Genomic DNA, 18,587 nt, shown 5'->3' on the forward strand with positions numbered 1-18,587 from the left:
TCTGTAACTTTCTTCCCTTACCTCTCAATCAGTTGCTTTCCAAGGACAATTTTTGTTCCTTCTACTTTGATGAGTTCTTCATTATCATTGTGAATGACTGTTTTTTCCAGCTCTTCCTCCTGCTCTTCTGTCATTGCAACAGGATTAGAAGGTGGGGCATTTGTTTGGTAGTAAAGAGGGCAGAACTTATTAGTCCTCATATGGCCAATTGCACCACACGCTCCACATTTCAGCTACAAAGATATAGGAAAGGTGACAGATCAGAATTTATACACAGACTCCCAGTCTAGAGGCAGAGAGGATCATTAAAATCCCCTAGTCAGAACAAAACACTTCTCCAATACCCAAGATTCGTTAGCGTGCTTAACATGTGGATACGCTTACTTTTAGGTCTGGACGCTCTTTCATTTTCTTGGGCTTCTTTTCTGGAGGGCCCTTCAGTTTCTCTTTTTCTTGGTTCCGTTTTAACCGTCTTAATTGTTCCTGGATCCTACGCCGCTCCTTCCGCATTTCCTCACGGTGCTGTTCATCAAATAGAGCAAACTTTCGTCTGAGGAAAAACAAAAACCAAAAACAAAAGTTTTTCAATTGAGTTGATGATTTACCAGGTGTTTTCCTTTCACCTGGTACTGAATTTTCTTGGGACTTAAATCTTTATCACAGAACACTGGAGGAGCCAGGGTATCTAAGGTTAAGTTCTTTAGCTTCCAACATGATTCAAGTTGTTCGGACTTCAATAAAACACAGTTTTCTAGCATAAATATACTATAAATAACATTAAGGTTATAAAATAATCTCCTTGTTTCAGCTATTCAATCTTTAACCAAAACTGCATGGCTTTAGATGCCATAAAAATAGAATGCCTAGTGCCACTCTGCACAGTGTTTTGAATTTCATATATCAAAAGTGCAAACTCCAAGGACTTCAGACACAGAAGAGAATGTGCTTCTAAATCAGATTTCCAGTATTTTAAAACTTAGACACAGAAAAGTGAGGCAAGGAGAAAAAAATCTTAGAGGTCTTACATGAACTCTTCATCCTTTGTAGTCCGTATTCGGCAGTAGGCATCAATAACAGAGGGCTTTCGAACTGTCTCACACCTCACATATTCCTTTCCATCCTCATCTCTAAACGTGCGATAGATTTTGAGGCGGCGGCCAGTGGCAGAGGAATTAAGGCTGGTTACAGAGGCAGTGTCATCATCTTTGTGAGAGTTTGCTGAAGCTCCTGAAGCTGATGTTAAAATAGAGTGTTTTATTTGCTTTTAATTTCTTCCATGCTTTAGAAACACTATTGATTAAAGATGGTAAAGACAGCTCTAGCTTAAAAACTTCCAAGATACAAATTCAAGAAAACTTAAGGCAAACCTACGTGTTTCAATCTTCCACAAATCACAATTACCAATCTGGGTTTTCAACGGCAAAAATAACATTGACCCAGATTCAGCAGAGCTCCACTTTGCTCACACACATGCAAAGGAACTGACGTTATGAGCAACCTTCACACAGCTCGCTCACAGGTCACTTCTGCTGCCAGCTAGGGACATGTCAAGTTGTCTCTCAGAACACACGAAATACACAAGTCTACAGCAGATCCAAGTCTGGCAGCTGTCCAACTACCTCATTTACCTCCAATTAACAAATTACACACTGCTACAGCACACAGTATCACAGACATTGCTATCAGCCTACGTACTGTGCCTATCTGTTTGACAAATACAGCTGCGTATACACAAGATCCAATTAGAGTACCACAGACTGGTTGCAAGAACACTCTTCTACTTCTGAACCCATCTTCGGAAAATTACTTCAAAAATAAGTGTTGCGGGGGGGAGGAAACGAGGGGACACACACAACAACAACAAGCAGAAGTAAATACCTAAAGAAATACCAGAGTGAGCTTATACTTCAAAATAACCAAAGCTACCAGACAAGGACAACACTTTAAACTTATGTTCAGACAGTAACTGCTCAGGAAAAGCAAAAAGACCTAGATATGCATGGCTGTACATTCATACTGAGGAATCCACACTTTCCTGAGAGGCAGGATCAGCACCCATTGCAGCCTGACAGCATTCAACATCCTTTTCAGACATATTCTGGTTGTTGCAGTTACTTACACAGCCCCTTTTTGTCTCTCCTGTCCTTTTTGCCCCTCTCTTTGTCATTCCCACTGTCTTCTCCCAAAAGCATCCTCTGCAATTCCTTGCGTTCCTGTTCTTCTCTTTCCCGAGAGAGCTGAGAACTAGTTTTCTTGTTCTGTAACATATTCTCAATATTCTTTCCCATCTCTTCAAAGTCACTGTCTTCGGCTGAGCTGCTGTCTGTGTCTGTTGAGAGGATCTCAGTGGATTCCAGAACCCTGGAACAGGAGGCACCTTGAAAGTCAGTTACTCCAGAAAAATCAGGGACACAAAGTAAAAGTGACACAAAGGTTTCAAAGTTCATGTTGCAAATCACTAATAAGCATAATGTATTCCCCTCTCAGTCCTCTTGTAATTTCCATGTCCAAATGATCAATTGTTCCAACTCAATCTCTTCATCAAGAGTACTATATGCTCTCTACAATCTTAGCTTGCCAGAGCAAGGAATAATGCATGAATTGTCTGGCAGTTCTAAGGAATAGGACATAAAATTGGTAGTTGTTACCCAACAGAGCTATGGCAAAAAAGAAAAGAAAAAGAAAAAAGAAGTAGGGAAGAAAGAAAGGAAAATGACTGGTGAACTGATTTGTGGAACATCTCATGCTAATTTCTGTGGCAGGCTGTGCATTCTACCTTCTCAAAAGGTCTGTAACAGCCAAACATTACAGCTAACTCTTACGTTAACAGTAACAACCAAAGCCCTCTTTCTCTGTGTTTTGTGAACCCAAACAGATGAATCAACATCTATACGACTACATATCAGAGAGCCCCAGGCATTCATAGTTCTGGACTTCTAAGGTGGGGACAGGGTGGGGTTCAAGGCTGTAAGCATCAGATAAGAACTTACTTATTTTGCAAATCAAAAATGCGCTGACACTCCTCTTTGTATCTCTCTTGATGTTCTGCTACAGAAAACCGAGATCCACGTGCAAATTTGCTCATAGGACCTTCCCCTGAACGAGCCTGCTCCGTAGACATTGTGCGTACCACATCAATCACTTCCCACCGGGACAGCTTCTTTATCTGTAAAGAGGAAGACACAACAGAAATGGCCTTAGAGGCATGCATCTGAGGTAACTGACTGTGGATTTCAACTCCTTTCCATGTGAGCAGAAAAGTATATGTCCCTTCCACCATCTACTGCTGAATCCAGCAATGAAGAGAACCCCATATTTATTTACTACTGGGTCGTGCTCACCTCCTCTTCAGGCACTCCAAATTTACGCAGCAGCTGTTTAGCGTTCTTCAGTGAAAGTCGACGCAGATCAGCATCTGTCCCAGTCACTGTCTTTTTCACTGGCTGGGGTTCCTTGTCATCCTGTTCAGAGAAAGGTACAGCCTATGAATGTCTTCACATAATAATCTTTCCTAAGATCATTTTCAGATATTTTCTCTTCCCAATACCCCATATTTATCTTGCACGACTTCTCACTTACTGCTTCTTGTCCAACCCAAGCTTGAGAACGATACCTTCTGCTGCGTTGGTTTGTTTGGAATCTTCACATAAGAAAATCCTTCCCCACAGCCAGTAGGATCTGCTACACCAGTCACTTCCAGAAGACACTTGCCCTTCATAGCAGCAATGAAGGCTCGTGTGGTGTTCCACGGGGCTGTGCGCACCTGCCAGCAAGAAGAGAGACATGCTCTCACAATCCTACCACCAAGCATAATTCCTAAGTTTTTTATCTTGGATTTCTCAAGTCATACTAAGAATTTTTCAACTGACATAAGGAGAATGAATTCATCATGTCTTCATCCTTCAGCTGCCCTTATGGAGAACCAAAGTGCTAGATAATTCCTAACAGGCATTTAAGGCAAAAAGCCTACTCCTAAAAGGATATGGCAAGAAGGATACCCAAGCAAAGGTGAACTTACGCAAATATGAGTTCCCAGGAGAGCTGCACGACCATTTGATATACCAAACCCTACATGAAATTAGTTCTTTAAATACCTCATTTCTCTACTGCCATGCAGACTAATGTATGAGCACATATGCCTATTATATTGTTCTGACCTCATCATCAATCTTCATTTGGAAATCCTCTTCATTCTCTTCTTCTGGTGCAAAGAAGGATTTCTCCCCATAACCTGCATCCTACAGAAAAATATTAGAAAAAAAAGAGAACCCGAAGTCTTAAAAAGGTTACTGGAGAAAGAAATTAATTATACTTTACTTCAAAAAACAAACACATTTTTTTCCCAATCCCATCATACATTGTTTACTTTCTGCTGTAGAGATAGAAAAGTAAGCCCGTGCTCCCAACTTCTTTTTCCTACCTTTAAGCATAGCTAACACAACATCTAAATAATAGGCATAAAACCACAATGGCTCACTGAGAACTTCCTTTTTACGCAGCAGAAATTTCAGCAAGTTGCACAGTCGGCTGGGGCCTAATTTGCCCACTGCATAGCAAAAATTAGCTTTAGGTAGGTGTTTCCTAGCAGCATCCTTCACAGAACTACTTGTCAGTAACTTGCCTTATAGCCTACAAGGAATGTTTACCTTCAAGCGCTGCTCAGCTGCAATCATGCTGTAATAAGCACAGCACTGCTCTGGGGATACCATTGCTCTGATCTCTTCCTCTGTTGGCAATCTGAAATCTGGCTTTAAAACCCACCAGTTTGAGTCCATCCCTGAAAAGATGCAGAGATCAAACAGAATAGTTTGCTGTAAGTGTTAAATGCCATCATAATCCTTACTGTATTTCAAGATTTGTTATCTTGTTGTGATGCTGGCAAAAGGAACAAGTATTACAAATCTGTGACACTTAAACTAAAAAAAGTGCTGGGTTTATTTGTTCTGCATTTGTCCAAATCAACACTCCCCCTAGCTCAGCAGCTGTTACCCCAAACTCTCATACATTCACGTTCATTCAGTGCACACATCATTACCCAAGGGGTTACAAAAACTGTCCAAGCTGTATTCATTTCTTACTATCAAGCACACTTGTGCCAAAAGTGCACTCTTATAAACTGGAACAAAAAAAAAAAAATCAGATTACATTTTAGATCTTCAAATAGGTATTTTCATAAATGGTTTATCATGACATGTTGCCCCCTCCTGCTTTGTTTGAAACTCCAAGATCAGCAAAGAATGGCTTGGCTGGGAAGCAATTAGCAACATCCACATGAAATCTTGAAATACCTGTGCGTTTGAAATCAGCACAAAGCTTTAGCCGCTTTCGGATGCTACTCTCCGAGTGTGAGGGAAAGGCTTTCTTGATATCCTCCATGCGAATTCTCCGAGGACGGTCTCTACTTTTCCAAAAGAGGCGATAAATAAAAACCTACAGAACAAAACGTAAAGTCTGAAGAAAGAAGACAATAAAGCTGCAAAGACAATGCTATTTCTACAGGGACTACTTCAGAATTCCTACTTAAAACCCATTGTTTCCTATAAGTTTACCTAGTAAAGTTTTCCAAGACACATATTTGTCTTGAAATTTTCTGTATTATCCCTTTAGGAATGTTCGTGCTTTGGAACAGAAACTTGAACTCTGAGAATAGCAGGGTTTTTGCAGCTCTGAGAATACCTCTTGTGTTGTAATTTTTAATTTAATTAACTCTAAATGACTAGATTTTTTTTTCCAACATCTAAATTTGGGGATACTTATTTGAATGGTCACTAACAGTCTCAAAGCTTAACTTCTTTTGTTAACTGCCTTAACAAAGGCTGACAAAGCAATTTTCATTCTGTGCTGATAGTACCACGACAATCTCTCATAATCACCCCTTAAAAATCCATGTAATTGTCACTTTATAGAGCATAACAATTTCAGTGTTTATTCTAATTTCTTCACTTCCCTATACTTTGATATAATGTTATCAGCTTTTATCTTGGCTAATAAAAGGCCTCTATCACATATTTAACAGACACAAACAGAAGAATTATGCTATAAATTGTTAGTTAAAAGACAATGAAAATTCTCTGTATGGTTAACATCTCTCACCTCAGAAAAAAAAGCAGCCATAGCAGGCTGAGTTTCTGAAACAAAGGCTGTCCAAGTAAGGCTTACGCTATGGGCTTTCTTCAAAGACCCCCCAGAGCCCCCAAACTGTCCCTGTCACATACCTGCAGAAAATCTCTGATATGGGTGTTGGCACGTTTAGAGTTTGGACCAGGTACTTCATAAAGTGGGCACTCCTGGCCAACTACAAAAATATCCACTAGCTCTCGAACATAATAGCCTTGCCGTGTCCGGATAATCAGGAAATCTGTTTCAGGCATCTTATGTAGATAGATAGGGGCCCGGAAAAGGTTGTTTTCAAATGCCTAACAAGAGAAATAAATCAAGGTTTGAAAGTTGGGTTTTGATCAAATTCTCTTTAACACCGTCTATGAAAAAGATTTCAAAAACATACACAATCACTCTAATGGTACACCATCGTTTATAACACAATATACAGAGACATGCAGTCAGAACATTCCTTGCTTATTCAACAAATAACCAAAGATGAAGCAAGAAAGCATAATAAAACCTAGAATAAATGCAGAAAGAGTTTGAAGGGCTCTTTGGACTGACCTTTTAAAAAGGACAGAAAGAACACACATGCAGAAGAACGCTATAACCATGGAATATATCCCAAGATACACTTACAACCTGGGAAAATGAGAAGGCAATAGAAGCAAAACTGAAGAGTATGCTCAGAAACCAAGGTTGTAAGAACCTAACCAGAAAAGCAGAGAGCAGCAGATTTCTGCCTTTAAAGGTAAGAAAGCTTTAACAGGCACCAAGGAGGCACCAGACTGAGACTTCAAGAAGTCCTGGCTTATCCACAATGAAGTCCTCTTAGGCTTGAACAATTAACATTGTCAGTTCTGTGATGAATCTCTACCACCAACTTTCACTTCTTTTTTTTCCTGTGGTACAGTGTGGACAGAATTATTCCTGCAGCAATAGCAGCTAGCATTAACTGGAATTGATTTATTTTCACATTTATCATGGATTTTGTAACGATGTGGTCCTTAAAACATTTTTAACTCGTCTCCCCATCTCAACTGTATGCATTTCAACAACACAGAAAGGCTCGTGATAGCAGAATTCTCACCTGATTAGTATCCAACTGGCATAAAGCAGAAAATTAACAGTGCAGTTCTCAGAAAGAACACACAAGGTATTGCTTACACATCCTCGACCATGATAAATCCATGTTTTTCTGTCCCCTCGCTGACTGACTTAACTGAGCTCCCCAACATTCAAACAGTTTTGGCCTTCTATTAAGGCCTCTCTAACAGCAGCATTTCTAATGCCACTACTGAGAAAAACAGGAAAGATTCATTTCTTGCAACTCCTATCATTCCTATAAAATTTTGAAAACCATACAACACAGAGAGAAAAAATAAAAATGAAGAACTGCATTATTATTAGTAAACAAGGAGACTTAAAACAGGAAATGAAATTCAATCTGGCATGCCTGTATTTCTCACCTGCAGTAGCTGGCCTGGATGCAGAGAACCCAGGAATGGGGAAGTGTGACAATAAACAGTCTCTCCATATTTACAGTCTGGAGCTCCCGGATCTTTGCCAGGTTTCTGCAACATGCAGTGAAAGTGCATTTAGTGCTCAGTAAGAAGCAGAAGAAAATCTGTGTCCAACAGCAAAACTTACATACTTACCCTTTTGTAGTAATTTTTAATCTTTGTTGCCATGCCAACCTGCATCATTAAAGGGGCGTTTTCCTCACTGTATTCAGCAAGGATAAGATCTCCGTCCTTGCCAGTTAGGTCCTGTGGTGTGCGCATGAAGAACATTTCACCCCCGCCAGAAGCCTGACGCTCCTGCTCTCTCATCTGTGCCAGTGAAAACACAGCATTAGGGAAACAGCACATTCACTAGATCTGCCATGAAAATGGAGCCACAGCAGACATCCCATACAAAGAGCAATAATCGTACCTTAGCTTTCTTTTTTATATGCTTCAGCAGAGGTTGCACAGCGTGGGGTCCTGGCTGGGACAGGGCACCAAAAGAGTATTTCTTCAGGGGAGGCCGATGAAATTGTCGGAGCTTCATAGGACCCATATGGGTGGGAAAGAACGGCTGGCGAAGTTCCACTGCTGGGATAGAGTGCTGGCACAGGAACAAATTAGGTATTAAGAATGACACGTATCATCGCAAAACCAAGGTCATCTTCTAATCCTGTTGACCTTTATAACAGAACCTAGCAATATTTGTAGGTCTGCGGGAAGTAATAGTACTAATACTAGTGCACTCAAATTCACTTGAAATCACGTTACCCTTTGACAAGAAGTGCTTAGGCCCATATATTCAATCTTTTCTTTCAGGGCAGAGACTATTTTACTTTTGTTTTAAAGGATACTCAGCGAGATGATTGCAAACCATTATCTGTACCAGTGGCAAAAAAGCGCATTTGGGATTACATACATTTTTTCCATTACAGAACAGCCTCCCTGAATACCACAATTAAGGAGGAAAATATCATGACCTCTTCACCAAAAGCTAGTAAGCAGTAGCTGAAATTCATCATTATCTGAATTATTTTTATAATACCCAGATTAGAAAACACACTAGAAGAAGCACAGCTTCACTTCTTGACTATTTGCATCACTTCTCTCCCTCCCACAAAGGCTTCAGAAAGAATAGTGCAGAAAGAAACACTAAACAGAAGTAAGACAAGTATGTTAAAGCAAGATACAGCATATATACCTCACTTTGATGGGGCAGTCCAGAAAAGTTAGTTCAAACTCCTTTCTAAAAATTTTGATTAACATTAAAAAGTATCTCACATGAATACTGAACTGACCTGCTGTAATCTAAGTTCTATTTTTTCTACAAATCCTCAATCCCACTTTCAGCTAGAAACTTCCTTACCAAGACGTTCCCCCTCTCACTCTATATCCAGTAATACTGTGACTACCTGTATGATGTTGCCTCCAAAAGTTCCTCGAAGCCCCTGCTGTTTGGGGTAGTAAAATTCATCGTTGGAGAGGTTCCAGGGATCCTTCACCTCTGGCTGAGACATGTTCTAATTCAATATTAAACAGAGAGAGAGAGAGAGAGAGTTTAAAAACAAACAAACAAACACACACACAAAACCACAAAAAAAACAGAACAACCCCAAAACAAAGAAACACACTCCTTCCAGGTCATTCCCAACCTGCAAAATGCTAAAGCTTATGCTACCTGCTGTGGTTCTTCCTTGATGACACCAGTTTTTCCCAACAGGATTCGACTCTTCTTTAAAGAAGATTCTTTCTTGTTCTCCTTGGATGGAGAGTTCAAAGTCATTTCTTCCTTTTCATCAGGAATTTCTAAAAGACAAGCAAACACACTGTAGGGTGCTCTTCCTAGCGTTCTCTTTTCAGCACCACAACTTCATACTAAACTGGAGCTTGGTCAAGGCCTGTTAGCCTTTTTGTTCAGTTTCTGGGGTGACTATCCTCCTCCCACATTCCTCCCCCTTGCATTTTCCCATATGAGTCAAATTTCTGGATGCCATAGACATACCTAGAATTATGTTTTCATCATTTGGATCAAGCGTCAAGACAGGGGGATCCAAATAGGTTTCCATTGCCTGATCATCCCAGATGATATTATCTTCCCAACGGCCATACACTAACTCTTCATTATCAATTGGGAAAATGGAGTACCAGGGCTTGTCTTCATCCAGGGAAACTGCAACAATCGTAAGTCATAGTTTTAGACACTACAATATTTAGAGATTTTGCTCCACTGAAACACAAAATGTCTAAGAATGAAATAGAAGGGCCTCTACAAAGTTTTAGAGCAAACATGCAACCCATTTTATCTACAGCTTGTTACCAAAAAAGTACCCCACTATTACATGAAACAGCTCTACAGAGAAGTACGTTACATGCACCTATTCATAGGGTGAAGATGAACATCTTCATTACCTTGCTGCTCGGGGGCCTGCTTCTCTTTGCCCTTTGCTATACCTAGAACTCCTGCTACGCTTGGTTTCTGTGCTAGTGGAATAGGTGGATTGAGCAAAGAGCCACTGCGGTTCAACCCTAGAGAAGAGGAAAACAAAAGTAACATTAGCTTGAATCAGTGTTAGAGGGGTGCCGCATTGCCTTAAATCAGAACTTAAGAGTTGTATTCCAAATGGAGAGAAAAAAGCCAGCGTTGGTATTTTCTTTAACAGTAGGGACCTACTCTGTTTTAAGAAAGAAAGAGAGACTCAGAATTCTGAGCAGAGCTGTGCTTTTGTCAAAAATGTTTCCTGATAGAATTATATTCTGTACTCGAGAGGAAAGCATGCAATGAGACAGCTCAGTTACAGTTTGTATCAGATCATTGTTTACCTTGTTGGGCATTGTATGCAGTGGCATTTCTAGTCATGCTTGATGGCAGCCAGCCTGCCAGACTTGCTCGCTGTGTTTTAGTTCCTTTGTGTTTGACATCTTCTCCATTCCAGATAACATCATCCTCCCACTGGAGCTGTGTCACCATAAGGAAGTGCTCATCAGCTAACAGATCATCCTTCTCATCTGTCAACTCTCCATCCTGCAAGAAAAGAATACTTCAAGACCTGTATTGCCCTTATATTTTCAATTTAAAGGAGAAAAAATAGAAGTCTCATTTTGTATGCTGCACAGCCATCCACCAGCCCATCACCAAGCTCTGACATCAGAAATCCTCAGAGCCACACACATCTCCCCTCCTTCCCTCACAGTTCCCCTCTTACCCTCTCATCTGCCTGTCCTTTAACCTCCTGCTCTGTCTTCTCTTTCAGCTTGAAACCATAATCAAATCCGCTGCCATCCTCGGGGATTCCCAGCATGTCATACCAGAGCTGCGCGGGGCCATAGCGCCATTCTGCCACTTTAGGCTTCGTATCTGTCACTTTGTCTGTGTCACCAGTTGACTGGGAAAATTTGGATTCCACAGGTGCCATCATGGTAATCTGAAGCACAGCAAAGGAGGGAGCAGTTACACTGATGGTCTATCTAAGTATCAGTTACAGGTTTATCCTTCCAAGTTTCCCAGCTCATTCTCAGCGGAGCAAAGTATTTCTAAGAGGTGCTTTTCCATACTTACTAGCTGCCTTAAGAACGTTCTGCAATTAGACTTCCAAGAACACAGATTTCTTCTCGATACAAAGAGGATAAGCTCTCCTATTGATCCTTTACCATGGACGCGGCCTTCTCAGTAAGAAGCAATCACCTGAAGTCACTGACTAGTATCTGGAGAGGAGCTTCTGCATAGCTGGAATACAAGCCAACCCTGTCCTCCAGTTTTATTTCGGAGGAAAAGCTCTTTACACTAGAAGTTGCTGTCCAATCCACTACTACCCCCAGTGCTAGCTGGCGACCCTCCCTAAGTCTCAGATATCCCACCTCATCATCGGAAAGGCACTGCTCAGGAGGGGGAGGAGCAGCAAACTCATATTCCCAGGGAGATTTTCCTTCCATTCCACTCTCAACTACAACTTCACCCTCCTGTATCTGCACTTCTTGTGCCAACTCCCGATGCTTCTTCTTGCGCTTCCTTCGGGCACTACGCCACACCGATGGAACATTCTTTCCAGGGCCAAAGAGACGGAGGAAACGCAGCACCTAGAATAGGAAAAAAACAGAAGGGGGTCAGAGGAGAAAAAAAAACAACACAACAGTGTGGAATGCTTGTCTTTCTTTTCCCCACCTGAAAAACCAATAATGAAGGAAAGCACTCAAATTCAGAGGCTTGGCCTGTTCTACAATTCCAGCTCCTACTGCAAACAACAATCTCATTGTCATACTTGAAAATAAGTTTCTGATCCATCTGTTTGACATTAAGAACAATTACTTTTGAAAATGAAGGTAATTCCAGACACAAAGGAATGTTAACACAGTGATGATTGCCTTTACATATTGGACATGTGGTACAGTACCACCTGAAAATTCTGATTTTCATCTTTAACAATCACAACCTTCAGAAAGACATATGGAGATTGAAGACGACATGATAAAACGATAAGCAAAACAGGTAAAGCTACAAGGCAGTTATATAAAGCAGAGATTTCTTAAGCAACCAGATACAAACAGATACTCCAGAAAAAATGCATTTATTTTTATTTCCATCACAATGCAGCTTCCCTGTATGCATACAGGAACCTCCATAAACCGCACCAATGATAATGATAAACTCTCTTTTTTTTCCTGCTATGATTATGACTGCTGGGTTTTAAGCGCCATTAATTTTTTCTTCAGAGCACTCTTGTGAAGAGGGAAAACATCATTACCAAATTAACTGACAGATTTAGGAAATGGGAATTAGAACCAAAGGTTTGTAAAAACACATCCTATTAATTATATGACCATTCTGTCCATCTCTGCCCACATCTTTGTTATCTGTCTTTCCAAGACTCCCCCAGATTACTTCTTTACCCTCTGGCCAGTTTCAAAGAGCCAAGGGCTAACATCTCAGAGACAGGTAAGCTGCCAACAGTTTAATGAAACAAAGTGTGCTTCTCTGTCCACACGCTATTTTAAGTGGTTTCATCAAGAAAAACAGTGATACATCAACACACACCTTCTCACACATCAACCAATCCTCACAGACAAATGTATAGGATTTCAAGCTTTCCTGGTCCTAGTAGTGATCAAGAATTAATTACGAAAATTTTGCAACACTGCCAGCTCGCGCTGATTTCTGCACCAACTGGGCATGTTCAACATTGAATCAGCCCCCGACATTACATGCTGAGCACCAAATAAATTAATATACAAATAACTGATTTAAAAAAAAAAGGTAACAGAAAACACCAAATATGCTAAAGCTAAGACAGCATGAAGAGCTTCAGAGGAAGATAAGGTCTAACTTCTGTGTTCAAGATTCACATGGATTTCTAATAGACAGAGGTTAGTTATCTAACTCATTAAAACATGATATTTAAATATGTAAGTTGCTTGTCTTATACAAAGACTACAATGGAGGCATGCATAAATCCAAGTTATCCCAGCTGACAACCATCTGTTTGGCAATCATAAGCTTGTCTTTACTCTCCTTCCAACTTTTCTTCTCCTCTTGACAGCTTTAAAAGTTTCAAAAATAATTATTGAAATACAACAACTACATTTGCTATTTGAGAGCATTTTTAAAAGTATAGGAATAAATTTGCTTAGTAATAAAAGGAAAGAGCTTAGATTTTGCAAAGAGTTGAGAGTTAAAAGCAAAGAGTTAAAATCATTCTTTCAACCAACTTGATATTGTTCTCATCTCTGTTCCATACTCAGAGAGGTTTTGAGGGAGAATTAAGTAAAGGATACAGACTTTGCAAATTTTTTTCAAGAAGTCCACAAGTTCAGAACAGCATGAAGGGAGGCACAGATTTGGCAGAAATGCCAGAAAGCAGAAAAACATTTTTCACAAACAGGTCTGAACTGTGGTCTTAGAGAGCAGCAAACATTATTTCACACCCTGATTTATTTGACACTTTTAAAGAGGCTCTTTGAGATGTCAGGAAAAGCATTACGTGTTAAGCAATCTGGAAACAGCATGACACAGAAACAGAAACTGAAACACAAACTATCAAGATGAGCAAGACCATCTAAGCAATTTCCTACTACATACCCTTAATACTATACGATTTATTCTCAGAGGACTCATATGATAAGAATTGCTGTCACTTTCATATATTTTTTTACAATACCTTGCCTGGCCGAAATTCCGGGAAGAGCTCTGTAACACTTGGCAACAGTTTGGTAGCATCTCGCTGCATGATTCCTGCAAGAGGAAGTGTGAGTTTGCCTTCCTTGGATTCTGCCTGCCTGGCTTCTTGAGGTCCCATCTCTGACTCAGAATCAGAGCTGCTGCTGAAATCCACCTTGTCGGAGGCAGCAGAGGAAGGAGCAATGATGGAGGGCAAAATGATACCGTCTCCATCTTCAGATACTACAATAGAACAAGCACCTCATAAACAAACAGGTTTCCTCCCTGTCCCCTAGTACAAGCCCATAATGCCACATCTACTTTTTATACCAAGTTATGCAAAAATCAAGCCTCTGTAGGTGTTACGAGTACCATTCTGGTATAACCTTTCATTTTATCCTAAGCGTTCCAGGTGAATTTCCCAGCCACAACTGATAGGATGAGATAAAAAAAAAAAGCAATTTGATTGTGAAAAATCAGTATTTTAACAGTCATTAGAAATATAATACCTTACCCCGTATTTTATACATGAGCTCATCTCAGACAGTCCTATAACACTGTGTAACAGGACAAAGACCCACCTTCAGACGCAGTCTGCAGACAGAATTTTGAAGACAGATGGGTCCTTGCCACAGAATGAACTGCTACACAGCAACGTTTGCTTCCTTCAGACATTCACATTGCCAGAGGGAAGAAGAAAGTCCTCACTCACCAGTGGAAGCTGCATCCTTTTCATCTTCTTTCTTTCCAGGTACTGGAGGTGGTGGTGGCGGTGGCATCAGCTTGGAATCGATATCTTCACAGTCGGCATCATAATCATCCTCATCTTCATCTAACCAGTCAGAAGACAAGACTGCACATTAAGCTGACAATAAAAGGGAACCAGACAACCTCCCCACCTGTACAATCTCACATGTGTCCCAATCTGTTGAGAAGACCACGTCCCCTCATTAGCTTAGCAAGGAGACCATTCTTATTTCATAACTAGATGCAAACCTCTTACCAGTTCAGCACATTCATTTGCAATATTGGAACTTAAGAAAGAGTGGGACAGGGGAGAAAAAGTTGACAGAAAGCAGGCTGCAGTATTTGTAATACATATATGTATATATATTCTGCTATTCACACTTTGTAGAGAGAAAACAGCTGCTAAAGATGTAAGAAAAACATGGTCAACCTTACACCCAACCAGCCACAATATGACAACAGAAAGGTTAAGCGTAAAGCAGCTTTCAGGAATAAGCAAAGATTTAGCATTTGCACTAGCAGCTCCTAAAAGGGAAAAGCCTGTTTCTGTTAGACAGAGATCTCTGGGACCAACAGAAGAACTGAAGTGCCTTTTGGAGAAAGTCGCTTTAGAAAAAGAAATTGGGGTAAAAGGAGAGAGAGAGGTTATGGTTGAAGTTACTCTCCAAGAGATCAGGACCTCAACTCGTTGATTATCTCTGAGAAATACCTGACCTCCCACATAACTCTTTTCCTAAGAACACAGGTTAAAGAAATATCAGCAGGTATTAGCATTCTCTGCAGGAGACCCCATGGCAAAAGAAGGGCGCTAGTTTCTCTTCAGAGTGTAGTTTAACTCTGATGAAAAACTCATTTCTTAAAAAAGGAAGTCTTAAGCAGTGGCTTTATCCAGTGAATACGGTTTCACAAAAGCTTATATTGGATTCTGGAAACAATGAGCAAAAAGGCACAACAACACACATTTAACAGAACCAGTGTTAAACCAATTGGCCCAAAACACACTGTACTAGCTAGAGCTGTACATGCTAAATGCTAAAGCCATTTACCTGGTCTTCGAACTGGTTGCAGGCTGCCCATTGCCTGCTTATACCTACGGCTCTCATCTTCTGCCACTTCATTAATATCTGAATAATCAACAGCATCTTCTGTGCTCTTAACCCAACCTATGAAGAAAAACATCTAGTCACACAAAGCTTTATCTTAATGCATATTACTAACACCTGACTTTGCTACGTACTTATGAATCCTCCCCCTCTGCTTCTTTTTCTTAGAGGAATAAAAACATTTGATTAACTTTTCCCAAGGGAACATTTCCCCTTTATTCCACCCAAAATCTCCAAGAGCTCTGAATTTCACCTTGAATTTGGTAAGTAACCAGCTTTAACAAAGAAAATGCTTTCCAATTACTCAATTAGGCTTAGGAGTTGAATGTAGGGGAAAACATACGTATATTTATGAGCCAGAAGAGACAAAGAGAAGTTAAAATATTAACTATAAAAGACAATGTGTGCACAAGGGGCTGGGAGATGATGTGGGATTCGCTCAGGTACCCGCAGGAAGGCCAGCCCGTTGGCAGAGGACCCGAGGCAGTGCCCACCTCGCTGCCCTCCTCCCCTCCGAGCAGGGCCCTGAGCCCACAGCCCCCCCGGTGCCCGGTGCCCGACCTTCCTCGTCCAGGTGGGCTCCGTCCGCCTCCGGGCTGTCGTCCTCGCTGGCGGTGATCTCGGTGATGAGGTTGCCCAGCCCCAGGGCCCCCAGGCCGGCCAGGTGCTTCTTGGACTCCTGGGGACAGCAGAGGGACACCGCCACACAGCTCGGAGCGGCCCCTCCGCCGCCCCGGCCCCCGCCGCCCCGCTCCCCTCAGCGCCGCTCCCCGCCGCACCTTGTCGAGGACGCTGTCCCCCTCCAGCTGCCCCGCCTCGTTGATGTTGCCGAAGAGGAAGCCGGCCAGCGAGAAGGGCTCGGCGCGGCCGCCATCCGCCTCCTCCTCGCTCTCCGAGTCCGACATCGCTGAGGCGGTGGCGGCACCGGGACGGGGACGGAAACGGAAACCGGGCGCTGAGGGGAGCGGGAGGCACAGCGGCCCCGCGCGGCCCCAACGGGAGCGAGCACAGCCCAGAAACAACCCCACACACAAACCCAGAAACAATCCCACACACCGCCCCAACCCCACACACAGCCCCAGACACCCTACACACCGCCCCACACAGCCCCAACCCCACACACAACTCCATCAACAACCCCATACACGGCCCCCCACACAACCCTAACTCCACACACAGCCCCAGAAACAACCCCACACACACACCCCCAACCCCACACACACACCCCCAACCCCACACACCCCCACACACACACCCCCAACCCCACACACCCCCACACACACACCCTCAACCCCACACAGCCCCCCCCACACACACCCAACCCCACACACAGCCCCCCAACACAGCCCCAACCCTCCACACAGCCCCAGAAACAACCCCACACACCACCTCACACAGCCCCAACCCCACACCCAACCCCCCAGACAATCCCACACACCACCCCACACAACCCCAACCCCACACACCCCCCAGACAATCCCCCACGCAACCCCAACCCCACACACCCTCCACACCCCTCACACACACACCCAACCCCACAACCCCAGCAAAAACACAACCCCACCCCACCCCCCCCACACACACACCCCACACACAGCTCCAACCCCACACACAGCCCCACACACAACCCCAACCCCACACACCGCCACCCCCAGCCCCGTACCCCCTCCAGGGCAGGGAAGCTGGGTAGGGGAGAGCCACCTCCACAGCAGCCCCATTAGGAAGCAAGGAATGAGCTAACAGCAGAGCCACAGAGATGAGGAGAGGTTTTATTACAATTTAATTTTGCATAATTTAAAAAAAAAAAATCTTTTAAAACTGTTAGCTGTAATACAAATTCTTTTATAGTATAAAATCAAGTCGCCAGTGTATGTATCAGTACCACACTTAGTCTTGGGCTCCCGCCGGGACGGGCGGCGCCGGGGTGAACCCTTCTTCCAGACATCCTCCGCTCCTCCAGGCGAGCCCAAGCAGCACCAAGGTTCCTACAGAGCAAGGTTTAGCACTCGACAAAGCACGGTGAGGCTTCTCTAGTTTAAATTCCATATAAATAGCGACAGCTGTAAACTGAAGAAAGCACTTACACACCTCAACACGCCTCGTAGCATCCTTCGGACGCAGAATTCCTGAACTGCTCGATGCCGTGCGGATGGCCACAACTGTGTTCTCAAAATGCTTATGTATTTGAGAAATGATTCATAAGCTGAAAGATTAAAACCAGTCTCTTCACAGAGAGCCTCTTCTGTGAATTATGACACACGTGCTACATTTCCACTAAGAAAACAAACTGAAGAATGTTGAACAGTTCAGGAAACCCTCACGACTTAACTCTGGGGTACCCTGATCTTCTGAACAGACAAAATCTAGCCACATGATTGTGTGAAGCATTTGTTACCTGACCACGGGAAAAAAAAAAAATAAAGGGAAGAAGGGGATGGATTGTAGACTGAAGCACTGGGCTACTTACAATGAAATGCACCAGAAATTGTAAGAAAAAAAGATTAAACAGAGAATGCCAACTGCATGGAAAAGCTCATTGGATTTGTGCACTCCTGAAGGTCATTCTCATGAAAAACAGATGCTGGAATAAATCAGCTGTCAACCAGCAGGATTTTTGCTCGTGACAGAAAGATACAAATACAAGGCACCTAAATGACTATTGATGAGGTACTCTGAAATCAGTAAAAAGCTTCTGAAGTTGTTCAAAGTTCACTTTCTGCTCATTTTCCTCACTATTGTGTTAATATCCTCAGTACTGCTGTGCGATCTATTTATTAAGTAATCTAGATGGGGGATAAAGTGTTCTAGTATCATGTAAGCAATAATGTAATCAATTCAAATGGATTGATTTAGTAGAATTTTATCTCGCCATACCCTCTTCCAGTTAACACCAGGACAGCTGCTCTGTGAGCCTACAGAAGCAGGGTGTGTGCAACAATACTTGCTCACAGGACTTCATCTACAAAATTATTGTCATCCAGT

At 42.3% G+C, this 18,587-nt stretch overlaps 1 protein-coding gene across 2 annotated transcripts in view; it reads right to left on the minus strand.

The window, feature by feature from the left end:
• The window catches only part of TAF1 (TATA-box binding protein associated factor 1), a 29,751-nt gene extending 13,226 nt beyond the window's left edge, over nucleotides 1–16,525 (minus strand). Inside the window, exons 1-26 of one of the 2 annotated variants that reach the window (XM_032196037.1) lie at nucleotides 16,385–16,525; nucleotides 16,167–16,284; nucleotides 15,549–15,665; nucleotides 14,468–14,587; nucleotides 13,757–13,830; nucleotides 11,463–11,681; nucleotides 10,811–11,029; nucleotides 10,428–10,629; nucleotides 10,017–10,133; nucleotides 9,610–9,777; nucleotides 9,286–9,413; nucleotides 9,020–9,127; nucleotides 8,038–8,211; nucleotides 7,761–7,934; nucleotides 7,572–7,676; nucleotides 6,216–6,416; nucleotides 5,289–5,430; nucleotides 4,647–4,777; nucleotides 4,158–4,238; nucleotides 3,614–3,763; nucleotides 3,342–3,461; nucleotides 2,991–3,166; nucleotides 2,120–2,361; nucleotides 1,026–1,233; nucleotides 385–550; nucleotides 22–233 (exon numbers count right to left, since the gene is read on the minus strand). In XM_032196037.1, coding sequence (XP_032051928.1) covers nucleotides 22–233; nucleotides 385–550; nucleotides 1,026–1,233; nucleotides 2,120–2,361; nucleotides 2,991–3,166; nucleotides 3,342–3,461; nucleotides 3,614–3,763; nucleotides 4,158–4,238; nucleotides 4,647–4,777; nucleotides 5,289–5,430; nucleotides 6,216–6,416; nucleotides 7,572–7,676; nucleotides 7,761–7,934; nucleotides 8,038–8,211; nucleotides 9,020–9,127; nucleotides 9,286–9,413; nucleotides 9,610–9,777; nucleotides 10,017–10,133; nucleotides 10,428–10,629; nucleotides 10,811–11,029; nucleotides 11,463–11,681; nucleotides 13,757–13,830; nucleotides 14,468–14,587; nucleotides 15,549–15,665; nucleotides 16,167–16,284; nucleotides 16,385–16,510 — 3,998 coding nt within the window. In that variant the 5' untranslated portion in view covers nucleotides 16,511–16,525. Of the gene's footprint in view, nucleotides 1–21; nucleotides 234–384; nucleotides 551–1,025; nucleotides 1,234–2,119; nucleotides 2,362–2,990; nucleotides 3,167–3,341; nucleotides 3,462–3,613; nucleotides 3,764–4,157; nucleotides 4,239–4,646; nucleotides 4,778–5,288; nucleotides 5,431–6,215; nucleotides 6,417–7,571; nucleotides 7,677–7,760; nucleotides 7,935–8,037; nucleotides 8,212–9,019; nucleotides 9,128–9,285; nucleotides 9,414–9,609; nucleotides 9,778–10,016; nucleotides 10,134–10,427; nucleotides 10,630–10,810; nucleotides 11,030–11,462; nucleotides 11,682–13,756; nucleotides 13,999–14,467; nucleotides 14,588–15,548; nucleotides 15,666–16,166; nucleotides 16,285–16,384 lie in introns of both variants that reach the window. The other variant, XM_032196036.1, reaches the window with a different exon arrangement.
• Nucleotides 16,526–18,587: the final 2,062 nt, after the last annotated feature.

This window comes from Aythya fuligula, chromosome 13 (assembly GCF_009819795.1).
Source record: "Aythya fuligula isolate bAytFul2 chromosome 13, bAytFul2.pri, whole genome shotgun sequence".
Classification (NCBI taxonomy): Eukaryota; Metazoa; Chordata; class Aves; order Anseriformes; family Anatidae; genus Aythya; species Aythya fuligula.